At 45.0% G+C, this 17,232-nt stretch overlaps 1 protein-coding gene across 1 annotated transcript in view; it reads left to right on the forward strand.

Annotated features, from left to right (window-relative positions):
- LOC308676261 (histone-lysine N-methyltransferase EZH2-like) overlaps positions 1–17,232 on the forward strand; it is a gene marked incomplete at its 5' end in the record, with an annotated part of 237,128 nt that overhangs the window by 159,538 nt on the left and 60,358 nt on the right. The window contains 2 exon segments of the mRNA XM_081342075.1: positions 6,378–6,541; positions 7,788–7,879. Coding sequence (XP_081198201.1) covers positions 6,378–6,541; positions 7,788–7,879 — 256 coding nt within the window.

Here is a 17,232-nt window from a genome sequence, read left to right on the forward strand (position 1 = left end):
TTCTTTGCTTCCACTGATGAGCCAAGGGTCTCAGACCCGACAGCCCCATTGGCGAGAGAGTTTTATGGTCAGGGAGGGACCAAGACCCCCCATAAATACCTCTGCACGAGGGGCTGCTCTTTGTTCCAGTTCTACCTCTACTCCTAGCTCCTAGTTCTTCTTCTGTTTTAGTTATGTAATGCTAGCTTGCTTTTATTTTATTTCTCTCTCACATGCAGGCATGAATGCTTTCATGCCAAGTATTTCTTTCTCTTTGATCTATCATTGAATAAAACTAATATGATTGCATCTCTGCGTGATGCTTTTACTTGGAAGCACCTTTAACGATCCATCGTCCTCGTGAGATCACCTCACAAGTTGGTAGCCAGAGGATGGTTTAAAGGAACGCTTCCAAGCCAGCCAGGAACTATACTACAATATGTCTGAAAGATCCAGCTCAAATCTATTTATAACAGATGGCAGGACCTCCCCCATCGTGACCAGGAGTCATCGATCAAAGACGGCGTCCCTGCCTACATCCAAGCCTTCAGCCCCTGAAGCAATCTCCGCTGCAGGTGAGAGCACAGATGACCTCCACCCCGTCAGAGGATCCAGCAGAGCATCTGGGAGTGCCCTGCATGCCTTTCTACCCCTGAACGCCACAGAGAAAAACATAGAAGGCTTGCAGACTGCCCAAGATTGCTCAGATGCTGCAGAGACGGACCTGGCTGAAGCCAAAAGCCGCGTGAGTAAGCTGACTGCACAGGAACGTGAAGAGCTGCTTGTAAAGATCTTTGCAATGCAGGGGAGGGGGAGGACAGCCCAGGAAACAGTGCAGAAAGCCTCAGAACCCCTGGTGAGTCTTTCCCTAGCGACCACAAGGCCTCCAAATATGGCGACCGCCACCCTTAGTGACCCCGGGACCCCAGGGCTTTTGGCGCGAACCCCCCCCGCCCAGCTGTGAGCTACAGCTTCCTGGGGCAAGCGGAAACAAGATGGCTCCGCCCACATGGTCTGGCACAGGAAACAAGATGGTGGCCCCCAGTAACTCCACACGGTCTAACAAAGACAAGCCTCTTTTAAGCCTGGAAAGCCAGCAATCCCTGGCATCCAGCCGAAATAGCATGCAATCCCTGGCATCCAGCCGAAATAGCATGCAATCCCTGGCATCCGGCCAAAGTAGCATGCAAATTCCTGGGTTCTCCCCACCACAAAGCCTAAAGTCCAATGATGACAATGAGATCTACCCTGCCGATACCAATACAAATACAGAAGCAATTAAAACGGCCATCCAAGTCCTAACTACAGCCCTGGGGGCCAAACAGACATCGGGGGTGCCCACCCCCCCTCTAAGGCCTCCTATCCTCTCCCCAGGGCCCAACTGCCGGGGGGGATCCAGCCTGCAGCCTCCCAACAATCAACCCCCGCGGCCTCCCACCTTCTCTTCAGGTCTTCAGGACCAGCGATGGCAAAGCAAATCAGGCAATGATGGAAATCCAGTGCCCAGGGGATCTCAGGAGGAATCATTGCAGGATAAAACAAAGACTCAAATGCAGACCGGGAAATATGGGCTCCGCCCCCCCAATGCCTCATGGGAAGAAGGGAAAAATCCTGAACAACGCCCTCCCCCAGATCACATGGTTTCCGGGCACGCCCATTTGGAGTTACTAAATAATCAAGAAAAAATTCCCTCCTCGACCACTAGAGGGACCCCTTTCCCTTTCCCTTTTATGTCGATGGACATTTCTGAGATTTATGCAAATGGATCTGAGAAGGACTTTTATCCAACAACAAATCTTCCGAGCGACTTTAAAAAGCTGCAACTTAGGGGGGGAGAATTACAACAGTTGGAGTAGAGATATACAGGTATATCTCTTAAAGAATGGGACTCTACAAATGGTTCAGAAACCACCCCCTCCCCCATGGGGACCTCGAGAAGAGTGGCGCCATCTCCAGGCTTACTCGACCCTGCTCAGTTCTCTGGATAATAACCTGTTCTCCAGCATTCCAGTGGGACTCAAAGCTAATGAAGTTTGGCAGCTATTATACAATTTATTCAACAGCGATACCATTGGTTCCATCACCAGATATACAACTGAGCTTTATACAACCAGACTGAGGTTTGGTGCCAACATGCCTGAACATCTTGCAAAATTAAAGGCACTCAGGGCAGAATTGATGTCCAGAAATTTCCCAGTAACTGATGCGAACATGGTCGCGGTCATTTTTGCTTCCCTGGACAGGAGTTGGAGCAATTTCATTGTTTCACTCGAAGCGGTCAGGAGGGAAGACATAAATCTGTCCTACCTCACAGGGAGACTCATCGAGGAGGATAGAAGGAGACGAGATGCCGGAGAATACGCCAGAGTCACCACTCAGCAAGCCAGAAGGGGGCGCCACAACTCAGAGCAAATTAATGCTCTACTTAAGTGTTTCATCTGTGGCTCTGAGGAGCACCTCAAGAAAGACTGCCCCCATCAACATCAAGCCCCTAAACGTGGTCTCAATCAAGTAAGGGGCAAGGGGCAAGGAAGGGGGCGTGGCAGGGGCAAAGGAAATTTTCTGCATACTTGTTCCCTCACCCCCACAACAAAGGCTGATAGCTCCACTGACTTATGGTTACTGGACTCTGGAGCTTCTTCTCACATTACTAATATGAGTCAAGGTTTTAATAGGTTAAAGAAAATTAACTCATCTGTCAAAGTGGCAAATGGTGATAATGCTCCAGTTGTTGGGGAGGGGTTTGTTTCTGTACCTGGACTTGAAAAGTTGAAGGTGTTTTGCATGCTCCCTCCATTGCCAACAACCTATTAAGCATTACCAAATTATGTGACGATGACAAAGTGGAAGTTTTATTTCGCAAGGGGGGAGGTCATGTCACCCGGAACCAGAAGGTCATTGGAAATATTGCCATCATAAATGGCTTACCATATTTTTCTCCCAAGCCACCACAGCCTGCCCCAAGGCTTTCCAAGGGCAGTGTGGGCAAGGAACCTGAATCTCAGCAGGCACCTACAGCACCACTCAAAGCAACTAGAGCCAAGAGGGTGTCAGTGGGGAAGCCGCTCCACGATAAGTGTGCACACTTATTACACAGAAGATTAGGTCATGCAAGCTTCCCTGTAGTTAAAAGGATGGGAGAATTTGCTGAGGGAGTCCAGCTCAAGGATTGTGACGTGTTTCTGGACTGTGCCATTTGCAAGAAAACAAAGAGGAAGGCTGCCCCTACCCCAAAGGTGTCATTGCGTAAGGCTCAGTACCCGTACCAACTAGTACATGTTGACCTAGTTGGGCCTTTTACACCATCCCTAGGGAAGAAAAAGTATTTTCTCACTGCCGTTGATGATTTTTCACGATACAGCCACGTGTATACCCTCACAGAAAAATCTTAAGCCTTTGACGCCATAAAGTCACTGTACAACTTCGTAGAGACCCAGTACAAGACCAAGATCGCACAATTGCAGAGCGATCGCGGGGCTGAGTTCATGTCCCGAAAGTTCCAGGACTGGGTAAGGCGTAAGGGCATCCGCCATTTTCTTACTGCACCATTCACCCCTTCGCAAAATGGTGTAGCTGAGAAAAGAAATGGAATCCTGCAAACCATGATGTGTAGTCTGATTGCAGACGCTGCTGTCTCAGAATCATACTGGGGAGAAGCGGTCCACTACGCCAATTACACCTTAAACCGCACCTGGAGCAGTGTTGTGAACCAGACCCCATATTTCCTGGTTCACGGTAGGAAACCAAATCTGGCACATTTGCGTGTGTTTGGTTCCTACGCATGGGTGCACATCCCCAAGCAGCTGCGGAAGAAGGGGAGATCTGTTTCCCAGAGACTAAGGTTCTTGGGCTATGCTCCTGGCTCCAAGGCCTATAGTTTCCTGGGAGAAGGGGGCAGGCCTGTGACTTCCCAATCTGCCTCTTTCGAAGAGGACTCCAATTGGACTCAGATCCACTCAAATGATCTGAGCCCATATGCCAACCGACCCAGCAAGGACACACCGACCACGACATCACCAGAGGCGACCACATACCCTGCCACCGACGAAAGTGAGGAACAAGACGAAGATGCGTCCAGTCCCATGGAGGAACACACGCCGTCTTCACCCCCAGAGACGCCTCGGAGACCCACGGAAGAAAAGAGCAGTGAGTGGCAGAAGGTAAGGAGGTCAAAGCGGTCCAACAAAGGGGTCCCGCCAAAGAGAATTGACATTGGCCACATCGCGTCTGTCAACAGCGTTGTGGTCACCCCAAAATCCTTCTCTGACATCCAGGAGCTGCCCATCGAAGAGCAGGAGAAATGGCAGCTCGCGATGGAGAAGGAGATGCAGAGCTTAAAGAAACTCAAAGTCTTCACCCCCCAGCAACCACCAAAGGAGAGGAAAGTCATTGGCACAAGGTGGGTTTACAAAGCCAAACCACTTGCCAATGGCCTCTACCTATACAAGGCCCGTTTGGTAGCCCAGGGCTTCGCTCAGCGCTATATGGAAGACTACACCGAGACATACTCTCCAACCGTCCGCGCAGAGAGCGTCAAGGCCGCCCTCGTGACTGCAGCCGCTCTGGGAGAAGAAGTCTTCCAATTCGACATCCAGACGGCTTACCTCCACGCCAACTTGGACCGGCAGATCTACGTGAGGGCTCCTCCTGGCTACCAGCAAGAAGGGGGAAATACATGGTTGCTCCACAAAGGGTTATATGGTCTCAAGCAGTCAGGGAAATTATGGTATGACTGTCTTAGAAAGAGTTTAGAACGAGTTGGTTTCTCAGCATCCCGTGCAGATGAGTGTGTTTTCACACGCAACTCCAAGGGTACCACAGAACGGGTGTTAGTTTATGTGGACGATCTATTATATGTAGGGCCTGACAAAGAAGGGTGTGATGAATTTGCCAAGGCCCTGGAAGAAAAGTTCACTCTGAAGTCTTTGGGGCGGGTTGACAAGTACTTGGGTGTGCATATTTTGGCCACTAAGGGGGGGTTCGCTCTATCTCAAAAAGAAAAAGTAGAGGAATTACTGGCCAAATGCAAAATGACAGAATCTAATCCTACGCATAGCCCAATGCAAACCGACTTTTACAACCACAATCTTAAGGACGGTCCTGAGTTCACAGATAACACGCTTTACAGATCTGTGATTGGCTCCTTGCTATACATCAGCAATTGGAGCAGACCTGACATAGCTTTAGCTGTGAATCTATTGTCCAGGCACGTGGAACACCCAAAGGAATTCCACTGGACTGCTGTTAAAAGGGTGCTTAGATACCTTAAGGGCACAGCTGATGCCCTCCTTATGCTAGAACCAGAGAAGGGGAAGACGGCCCAGCTCTCCGCTTACTCAGACGCAGACTGGGCTGGCGACACCAAAAGTAGACGGAGCACTTCTGGTTTCCTCATATTGCTAAATGGCTGTCCAATACATTGGCATGTTAGGCAGCAAAAATTTATTTCTTGCTCCACGGCCGAGGCTGAATATGCCAGCCTGTCAGACACGGCCAATGATTTGACTTGGTTCAATGAGCTGATAACAAGCATCTGGGCATCTCCTCCTCTGCCCATCCAAATTTTAGAGGACAACACGGCCGCAATTGCAATCTCGGGCGCTTATGCAGTAGGATCTAGGTCTCGGCACATAGACATACGCTATAAAAATGTCAGGCACCTTACCAAAAAGGGTTTCATTCATGTTGAACACTGTAACACAACTGACCAGATAGCTGATCTGTTCACCAAACCTGTTCCCATTGACCGGCACAACCTTCTGTGTAAGCGTTTGTGTTTGGCCTTCTGAATGTTTTTATGCATGTCTATGACACCTGCTCGCCCCTCACATACATTCACTGGTCCCTGTCATTGGCTGGCAAGAAGGGGAATTGTTAGATGATTTGTGCCAGCCATTGGCAGTTCCCCAAAAAGGTCATCAGATGGGAGCAAAGAGGCTTCTTTGCTTCCACTGATGAGCCAAGGGTCTCAGACCCGACAGCCCCATTGGCGAGAGAGTTTTATGGTCAGGGAGGGACCAAGACCCCCCATAAATACCTCTGCACGAGGGGCTGCTCTTTGTTCCAGTTCTACCTCTACTCCTAGCTCCTAGTTCTTCTTCTGTTTTAGTTATGTAATGCTAGCTTGCTTTTATTTTATTTCTCTCTCACATGCAGGCATGAATGCTTTCATGCCAAGTATTTCTTTCTCTTTGATCTATCATTGAATAAAACTAATATGATTGCATCTCTGCGTGATGCTTTTACTTGGAAGCACCTTTAACGATCCATCGTCCTTGTGAGATCACCTCACAATGTTAGTGTGCATTAAGAGATTGTGCGCTCTCTATTTCCTAAAAGTACCATAAAACCCACTTTTTAATCACATAAAATAGCAGTAATGTTTACTTTTTCTCTAGATACAAGGAACTTACTGAACAACAACTTCCAGGAGCTCTTCCTCCTGAGTGCACACCAAACATAGATGGACCAAATGCCAAATCTGTTCAGAGGGAGCAGAGTCTACATTCCTTTCATACTCTCTTTTGTAGACGGTGTTTCAAATATGATTGCTTCTTACATCGTAAGTGCAAAAACAGTTTTAAATATCTTTATTAGCAGAAAAAAGTTAAAATATTCCAATCTGGCTGGTTTATACCTGCTTTATATGCATGACCACTAGAGTCCAAATAATGGATTTTTGTTTTTCACTTTCATGCTCTTTCTTCTTTGATCTGTGTGGCCAATTTATTTGTTGGTGACCACTTCCTGGATCCACTCCTCAAGGGCTTTGCAGAACCATCGGGGAAGGGGAGCCTGGCCTTCCTCGCCCAGCTCCAGCTGGCATAGTTTTCCCGGAGTTTAGCATCCTTCCATACAAAACGTCCTTCCTTTCCTCCCTTCTGCCAGGAGGAAAGCAGCAGAAAACGGGGCTGCCATTTCCAGAATGGAGAAGGGAGATGCGGGCTGATGCAGGGGGGCAAGAAAGTGCAGAAAAGTGATCACTGCATGGAGGAAGGAAGGAAGGAAGGAAGGAAGGAAGGAAAAAAAACTTAAGGACACCCAGGGAGGCGAAGGAAGTTACCGTAAGCCACCTTTCTCCCTTTCTCCCTTTCCCGGCTTGGACGGAGGAAGCCCACATGGGCTGTTGTTTCGTGCAAGTGAGTGTGACCCTGGCGACCGAGGGTCTTCAGGGCCACTTGAGAAGTTTTGTTCCTGGATGGTGGTGAGTAAAAATGAGCAGTTTTCCACCTCTTCCTCTTCCTCAGGCTGCTTACTCCACCACCATCACTCCCCCCTGGCTCTGAAATGGTGGAGGGGGATGTGGTAAGGCCCATCCTCCATAGCATGGCAGTCCGACTTGTGAGGCAAGCGGATATGGGGCACATGGGGCAGCTCCATCCCCCACCCCTGCCCTAGCTTGATTTTTAAGTGTGCGCCTTGCCCCACCTCTTGCAACCAGAGGGCAGGGTTTAAATAGGGCTTATTTTTAGGGTAGGGCTTATATTAGGCACAGACGTAAAAATCAGGCTAGGGCTTATTTTCAGGATAGGTCTTATTTTCAGGGAAACGTGATATTAAAGAGAATTGTTGTACAATGGAATACAATAAAGTCATAGTGGAGGAATTTGTACCTGAAATTTGCAGTCATCACGCTATATTATTTCAATATTGCTACGTAGCTCCATCATGAGTATTGATGATTTATTACATTAAGATAGTTTCATGCTCCTTAGAAGACGATTAAGTGAAGGCTCATTATTATACTTCAAAGACACTCTTAGATAAACTTGCCAGTTTTATTTTGCTTCTTTTAAAATTCTCTGTAGCATTCCATGCAACTCCTAACACTTACAAACGGAAAAATACAGAAACTACAATAGATAATAAGCCTTGTGGGCCACACTGTTATCAACATCTGGTAAGATTATTTTCTTTCCTTGGCTTCATTTTTTAAACTCTTTGAACTGAAAGAAAAATAGATACATTAATAAAATTGCTGTTCCAAGAAAAGTTAAGTGAGAGTAGTGGTTTGCTGAATGCCAAAATGATATGTAACACTATAATATCTACACTTTTACTCAGAGCTGGACAACTTGAAGCCAAAGGACTACATGCAGTCTCCAAAAGCCTTGAGTGTGAGCTCAGAGCGATTACAAAACTTGTCAGTGTTTTAATTTCTAAACTGAGAAGGAGAATTTTCTAAACTATACAGGAAATCGTATTAACTATACTTCATGTATAATTTTGATTCTATTTAAATGTAATTAATTAACTCAAATTAGGTTTGTGTTTTGGCTGGCTAGGCTGTTCCTCACCACAATCTTCTCAGAATCTTTCCTCTTTTCTGTAATGGTATGTGGTAATGACCTTGGGATATGACCTTGGGAGACTCGGGTGGGTGGGTAAGAAGAGATGCTGCCTAGGAAACAGATAAGAGAGGGCATAGCCTGCAGCTACATAATGGACATACCCTCTCCCCCCCCCCCCAGTTCTCAGGCCGTAAAGGAGATGGCAGATTTGTACTTTCAGATTTGCAAGATTTCAGTCTTCCCAGGTAGACCACACAGGAAACACGGGTTTAAGACGTTTAGGCACCCACCATTGGCTGCGACCCCTTCGCCCACAGCCATCCGCCTCAGCCGATTTACATCCAGTTTTCCTCCTCCACTGGCTTTCTCCCGGCCATTATCCATGGCCAATGGCCCCCTGGCCCTACGCCCCTCGACCTTTGTCCCTGCCCATTTGCCCAGACACTGTTTGACCCGGGCCTTTGACTGAACAGGTCAAGAAGCTGCCAGTCAATGGGGGCAGGTGACAGCGAGTGATCGATGGAAGGCCATGGGGGTGGGGGGAAGCATGCCATTGAGGGGGCCATCGGGAGGGTGCACCAGGCAACTGGCAGTGGTGGTGTGCCGAAGCGATCCCAGGGGGCATGGGGCGGTGCACCAGGCAACTGGCAGCAGTGGCATGCAGAAGCCATTGTGGGTAGGGGGGCAGTGGGGGGATTGTCTTCTGGAGACAAAACTGACTAAGAAGAACTTTCCTACCATTAAAATGGGGCAAGCCTTTGATGCTGCATTTGGGGATCTGTGTGGCGCCCGTGCTACTGAGGGAGATCAAAGCGGCAGGTAGGCAGGGTAGGCTTCAGCCTATTTTTCTGCCCAGAAATAATTCAGAGGCTTCATTTAGATCACCTTCCACTGCACCACTCGCACGGACCACAGAGGGAGTAAAATGCAGCTGCTTATCTGCTCCAGGGAAGCACGGAGCTGCAAGCCTGTCCTGTATAAAATCCGGATGGCGGGGAGGGGAAGGCAGACATTGTTCTGTTCCAGCCTCCGACCAGCCCTGTTTGAATGTCAGGGACAACCCCTTTTTATAGTCAACAGGCTGGAAAAACCCAACCAAATTTATTTACAAAGAAATCAAAAGTTCAAACAAGAGTTAAACCAAAAGTTCAAACAAGAGTTAAACAGGAATAACAGACCAGGACTCTAGCAGAAGATCTTCAAACAGTTGCCTTCAGCAACCAGCACCTCCCACACCCTCCCCTTTTATCAGCAGTCCCAAGGCGTGGCTTCTCATTGCCTTCTCCTCCTCTCACCGAGTTGCCTCATTGCCTTTCTTTGTTCTACTCTGCTGGACTGCCTCCTGCTCCTAGCGTCCCTGAATAGATTCAGCTGTGAATCATCTACGTCCAATACCTCGTGCTCACACGGCTGAGTCTGATGAGGAACATGATGGGAGGGGCCAGGTTGAGAGTCCTGCAGTGCATCAGAGCCTCCCTCTGACACCAAAGGCTCTCCAAACCCCTCCTCCTCCTCCTCTTCAGAATCATCAGACTCAGCTGCCGGTATCACAGGCTGACGCTGAATCACAACAGACATGTCCCTCCCTCCTCACAGCCGTTTGTCCCGCTGGACTAGAGGAGCATCCTGGAGAAACATTCCTGGGCACAGAAGAGCTGACTGGAAGTAGACACGGGGAGTTGATCTTGGAGCGGAGAGCTACCATGGGGCAAGGGACCTCTTTGCTCCTGTCCTGTCCCTGCCATCCGGATTTTATACCTCTGTGAAAGGACCCATTACGCAGGGTTTCCCACAAGACCAGAGCTGAATCTAAAGCTTCCAACTTCCCCATCCGCAATTGCTTCTGCACACCGCCGCCACTGCCACCCATTGCCTGGCACACACCCCCACTGTTCCCCCACCTGCGATTGCCACCGGCACCAGTAGCCTGTTGCACTCCTCAATGGCCCTCCACCCACAATCCCTTCTGCATGCCACCACCACCAAAGGGGTTCTGGTGTATCTTTATGACATTCTGATATACAGTACAAATATTACTGATCACATAAGACTGGTCAGAGAAGTGTTAAAGAAACTATTGAATGCCAAACTTTATGTCAAATTGTCGAAATGTGAATTTCACCAAACCCGATTAGATTATCTTGGCTATAGAATTTCCGACGAGGGCATTGAAATGGACCCAGCCAAAGTGAAAGCTATAATTGAATGTCAGCCCCTAAAGACTCGCAAACAACTCCAGAGCTTCCTAGGGTTTGTCAACTTCTACTGTCAATTCATTCCCTCTTTTGCCGAGATTGCTCTACCCCTTACAGAATTACTCAAAACGGGCAAGGGAGGGGGAAAACCACTAGCATGGACTAAGAGTTGTCAGAAAGCTTTTGAGAATTTAAAAAGACTATTTGTGTCTGAACCAGTTCTAAAGCACCCCTGCCAAGGGGAGCCCTTTGTAATTCAAGCAAACGCCAGTGACGTGGCAGTCGGAGCTGTGTTACTGCAAAAGAATAAAAGTGGGGTCCTGCAACCTTGTGCCTACACCTCTAAGAAATTCACTGAAGGCAAGAGGAGATGGACAGTCTGGGAGAAGGAGGCCTTCGCTATTAAACTGGCGACACTATTTAGAAGGGAGCAAGGTGCCTTTTGAAGTATGGACAGATCACAAAAATTTAGAGACACTAAAAATTCCATGCAAATTGTCCCCAAAGCAAGTGCGATGGGCACAGTACTTTAACCGTTTTAATTTCACTCTACATACCAGGAAGAAAAAACTTCCTAGCTGATGCGCTATCCCGATTGCCACAGTACAAAAGCGAATGCAAAGAGGTCTACGAGGCAATTATCCCCAGTTCACAACCTGCAGCACCACTCACACCTCACAGAACCCCTAATCCTGATGACCCGTGAGTGAAGAAGATAAAATGAGAGCTCCTCACCGATCAATTGTTCAAAGATAATCAAACCTCCCTAACATGCAGGGATGGTTTGGCATACAAGGAGGGGGGGGGAAATTGTATCTACCTGAAACCCTCCGTCTCAATGCTCTCAAACACAGCCATGATGTAATTGAATGTCAGCCCCTAAAGACTCGCAAACAACTCCAGAGCTTCCTAGGGTTTGTCAACTTCTACTGTCAATTCATTCCCTCTTTTGCCGAGATTGCTCTACCCCTTACAGAATTACTCAAAACGGGCAAGGGAGGGGGAAAACCACTAGCATGGACTAAGAGTTGTCAGAAAGCTTTTGAGAATTTAAAAAGACTATTTGTGTCTGAACCAGTTCTAAAGCACCCCTGCCAAGGGGAGCCCTTTGTAATTCAAGCAAACGCCAGTGACGTGGCAGTCGGAGCTGTGTTACTGCAAAAGAATAAAAGTGGGGTCCTGCAACCTTGTGCCTACACCTCTAAGAAATTCACTGAAGGCAAGAGGAGATGGACAGTCTGGGAGAAGGAGGCCTTCGCTATTAAACTGGCGACACTATTTAGAAGGGAGCAAGGTGCCTTTTGAAGTATGGACAGATCACAAAAATTTAGAGACACTAAAAATTCCATGCAAATTGTCCCCAAAGCAAGTGCGATGGGCACAGTACTTTAACCGTTTTAATTTCACTCTACATACCAGGAAGAAAAAACTTCCTAGCTGATGCGCTATCCCGATTGCCACAGTACAAAAGCGAATGCAAAGAGGTCTACGAGGCAATTATCCCCAGTTCACAACCTGCAGCACCACTCACACCTCACAGAACCCCTAATCCTGATGACCCGTGAGTGAAGAAGATAAAATGAGAGCTCCTCACCGATCAATTGTTCAAAGATAATCAAACCTCCCTAACATGCAGGGATGGTTTGGCATACAAGGAGGGGGGGGGAAATTGTATCTACCTGAAACCCTCCGTCTCAATGCTCTCAAACACAGCCATGATGTAAAACAGGCTGGACACTTCGGATATTTAAAAAATCTACACCTCATCCGCCAGCAATTTTGGTGGCCGGGGCTAAAACGAGATGTAGAAAACTATGTCAGGATATATGTGCCACCATGAAAAGAATTCCAGGGAAAATCCCTGGGTTACTGCAGTCGGTGGCAGACCCTTCTCAACCATTGGAGGAAATATCTTTGGACTTTATTGTAGACCTACCCAAAAGTAGAGGAAATACTGTCATCTGGACTGTGATAGATTTGTTTTCGAAGCAGGCTCCTTTTATCGCCTTTAAAGGACTCCCATCTGTACAACAACTGACTAAATTGTTCTTGAAACATATCTACCAACTGCATGGCGCCCCTAAGCGAATAATTTCAGATAGAGGAGTGCAGTTCACAGCGAAATTTTGGAGGAATTTCCTCAAAAAAATTGGATCATCTCAAGGCTTATCATCTGCTTTTCATCCAGCTACCAATAGGGCTGCAGAATCCGCTATCAAAATGGTGGAGCAATATCTCAGATGTTATGTTTCCTACCAACAGACGAACTGGACTGACCTCCTCACTTTCACCAAGGTGGCCTACAATAATTTTGTTCACAGCAGCACTGGCTACACGCCTTTCAGAGTAGCCACAGGAAAAGAGTTCAGCCCAATGCCTGACTACCCTCAGGTGCCCTCCGCTTCCCAGACACTTGATCAGTGGGTGAGGGGGTGGGAAGTGGTTTGGAGATACATGAAAACTGCATTAAAAAAGACTTCTGAGACTTATAAAAAAACAGGCTGATAAAAAGAGGGCTCCCCAAATAACTTTCCAAGTTGGGGAAAAGGTTTATCTGTCAACTAAATATTTATGTCTCAAATTACCCAGCAAGAAATTAGGGCCGAAATTCTTGGGACCTTTCCCCATTGTGAGAGTCATCAACCCGGTCATGGTAGAATTGAAGCTCCCCAGACTTTTGGGAAAAATTCACCCAGTTTTCCATTGTAGTTTTATGAGAAACACCCCAACAAACCAAAAGCCAGCTCCTAACTTGTGTTCTGTTTACATTACAGGATCTGTCCTTTTTGTAAGGGGGGGCCGGATGTGAATGCTGCAAACATTAACATGTTTTTGCACTGACAATATAAGAGGCAGCCTTTTGCTTTAAGTGTTTGGCTTTGAATCACTAAAGCATGGGAGGGATTCAACCTGGACGTTTTAAGAAGATAAGAAATAGCGCACTTCAAGGGAAGTGAAACTTCATGTGTTAAATTAATTGGTGAATGTGATTCATGATGTGTAATTAAGGGAGGGAGATTCTGTAGGATATGATGTGTCAAAGGGAGGAGAATTCAGATTCTGGCATCCATCCATGATTGCCGATGCTCCGTTCTGCTCATTATAGACTTTTTTAGAATAAATAATCATGCAGTGCTCTTTGATGTGTTTCTTTAATCGGAACCATGACAGTAGCCTTTAGAAGAAAAAAATGTGCAAGAAATCTTTCTTGAATGTACCCTAATCTGCCAAATCATATTCAAAATACTCTACTATTCCAGTAGATTGTTAAAATAGAGAAAAGTAACATTAATCTGTGTTGATATTTGAGAGGTACTACTGTAAAAGAAAATAACTTATATAAATTTAGGTGCCTAATTTTGAGGTTTCAAGTGGTTTACAACAGGGTTAAAAACAGAACAAGTAATCAAAATGTAATAAAGATTATATCCAACTCAACATCAAACAAAATAAAGTCTGGTCATCATAAAATCATATAAGTAAAAATTTAAAAAATCAACCTCCCAATAGTCTTTGGAATGGAACTGGCCTAAAGCAGCTTTGTAGAATCCCAATAGGATATTTGTCTGTGGTTGGCTTGGCTGCTCTTAGAAAAACACCTACCTCAAAATGAACCAATAATAGGTGTTGCAGAAAATTCTGTGCTACTGTTTTTAAGTCTGGCTTATAAGTTTTATTTTCAATAAAAAATAACTCAGATTCTTACTAGTGAGAAACTGAAGCTGGATTTGCTGAAATAAAATTCAAAAGAAGCAAATATTTTTTTTTATTAAAGAGTTTTACAAAAACAAAATTTTACAATATATCCCCAAATCCCTCCCCCCCCAAACCCACCCACTTCCCCCCCCCCACTTCCCAGAGCTAAATACAGGATTATAGTTACAATAATCATATTCTAAATAAAAATTATGCATAATATACAATTAACCAAATTCATAATGCGCTTTAACTCTCTTTTAACATAACTACCAACAACGTACCAATAACAATATCCCACTAAAATCTACTCATAAGCTAAATGGTACTTTTTAGTCCCATATTTGTTTTGAATATAATTTATCCATCTCCTCCAAACTGAAATATATCTTTCCTGTGAATGATCCTTCAGATAAGCAGAAATCTTAGACATTTCTGCAAGATTCGAAACTTTAAACACCCATTCTTCTACAGTGGGCAAACTATCCTTCTTCCAATATTGTCCCACCAGTAATCGTGCTGCCGTTATCATGTTCAACATCAAGTTAGTTTCTTTAACATCACAATCTACAACAATGCCCAATAAAAACAATTGCGGGGAAAACTTTATCTTTCTCTTAAAAGTCTTTTGAATGTTCCACCAAATTTTAATCCAAAAAGCTTTTATATTTCTACAAGTCCACCACATGTGAAAATAGGTAGCATCTAAACTACCACACCTCCAACATTTAGACTGTAAATTAGGATACATGTTGGACAACTTCTTGGGATCCAGATGCCATCTATAAAACATTTTATAAAAATTTTCTCTTAGATTTTGAGCCTGGGTAAATTTAACATTTCTGACCCAAATTATCTCCCAGGTGTCCAACGAAATTGGTTCCTGAATATTTTGTGCCCATTTTATCATGCAGTCTTTAACCAGTTCCGTTTCCGAATCCAATTCAATTAAAGCATTATATATCCTCTTTATATGTGCACAATTTGAATCTCTAATTTGCTTTACTAAATTTTGATCTGTAGAATCTGTAACTCAGATTCTTACTAGTGAGAAACTGAAGCTGGATTTGCTGAAATAAAATTCAAAAGAAGCAAATAATTTTTGATCACATAGACTTCTTTCTTAGAAAAAAATGACAAAAATCCTGCTTGGTGTTTAGCTAGACAAATTACTAATTTAATTTTTATTTATTAGATTATTTCACTATTTTTAAACATACAAGTACTCCTTGACTTACGACAAAAATTGAACCCAAAATTTTGATCATAAGTCATTGGAGTCATTAAGCAAGATGCCCACGTGACTTCTTTGTTCATTGATGGCAATTCCAGCTCTCCCAGTTGCAGTTGTTAAGTGATCACACCATTTATTAAGTAGATGGAGCAAATGGGATGCCTGCCAAAGGAGGACAGGCAGCTCCCTGTGTGCAGAAGAAACTCCAGTGGTGGGCTGGATAAGGGAAGCTCCAATCATGATTATCTGAGCTTTTTTTTCCCCAGCCTGCTGCAGGAGTTCATCTCAACTCCATGCGTGCAAGGGAACTCTAGCGGTTTAAAGAAAGAAAGCTCAGATCACAAAGATCCAAGCTTATTTTCTCCAGCCCACCACAGGAGTTCCCTCCCCCACCATGCATGTAGGGGAGGGGAAATCCTTTGGCAGGCAACAGCACCTTACAACCTTCCCTGCCAGGTTCTTCATTGACTTTCTGCATAAACCAGCAGAGAAGATTACAAATGGTGATCACATGATTGCTGGGTGCTTAGCAACTGGTCATAAGTGTGAATAGGTTGCCAAGTGCCCAAAATGCAATCATGTGACAGCGGGGGTGGGGCAGTAGTTGTAACTTTAAGGATGGGTCATAAATAGCTTTTTAAGAGTGTGTTGCTACTTCAAACTGTCATTAAATCAAACGGTCATAAATTGAGGACTATCTTTAGTAGTATTTGAACAGAAAGGGATCAAAGAGGTAGAAGTGTATGCCCAACAGAGATTTAAATTTTGATTACTTGCAATGTAATATTTTTTGGAGGAAAGATACAAAGAATTTTTAAAAATGGCTTGAATGGGAATTTTCTTAAAAGAAGCAAAAAGCAACATCCACTCAGTCCATTGGAGCATGCCTATTATAGTTCTTTAAATACAGCCATCAATTGCTTAACTTTTTGGAGTGATGCAGTTGAGCCCTTATTTTAATCTTTGTCTCTATGAAAATGTAGTTAGAATTTTTGACATCTTAATTTGTAAACACCTAGATGCATTCTCAATGTGGCCTTGAGATTCAAGAGTGGTCCCATCAGAATTGAACCAAAAATATGTTAAACAGTCTTATTTGCTTGACTAAGGCATAGTAACTTGGTCACAAATGGGATACTTCCCATAATAATAACTGGTAACTGTAGATATAAATGGTATGAAAACAGAGTAAGTAATAACCTATTACTTTAGTATCTGGTCTTCAAAAGCCATAGGAGTTAGGAAACAGTGGACTGGGGACATAGAATTTTAAAATGAACTAAGTTAGGATTTACTGACCCTTAAGAGATATTTAAAGACCCTTTCCTTTAAACTATTTAAGTTCATTCATTTATCACTGGGTGTTTTCTGGAACCTGTTTTAATGCCCTTTCCTTGGCAGTTTTAGAGGGTAGATATAAGATCCTAGACCTCCACATCCTAGGCGTCTTTTTCCTTCTGAAAAAGAACGTTGAGTCAATCAAACAGGTTTTTTGGCACTGCAAGTTCTACTCTGATACTGATCTACTCTGATTGCAGAATGGGACAACTCGCCGTGGCCAACTTGCCACAGCCAACTTGCTGCAGGACAACTCACCGTGGGACAATTCAAGAATTCAATTTAATTATTTAAAATAATTTTAAAAAATATTTTATTTTTTGGCATTCACCTTTCATTTTGTCCCTCCTTTGGCATCCTTTCTTTAATGATTCTGTTCCACCATTTCTTCGATATTGGTGTAACTCTTGTCCCGCAGAGAGTTGTCCCATGGCAAGTTGGCCATGGCGAGTTGTCCCACGGTGAGTTGGCTGCAGTGAGTTGTCCTAGTCCCCTCTGA

This window comes from Vipera berus, assembly GCF_964194415.1.
Source record: "Vipera berus genome assembly, chromosome: W".
NCBI classification, from domain to species: Eukaryota; Metazoa; Chordata; class Lepidosauria; order Squamata; family Viperidae; genus Vipera; species Vipera berus.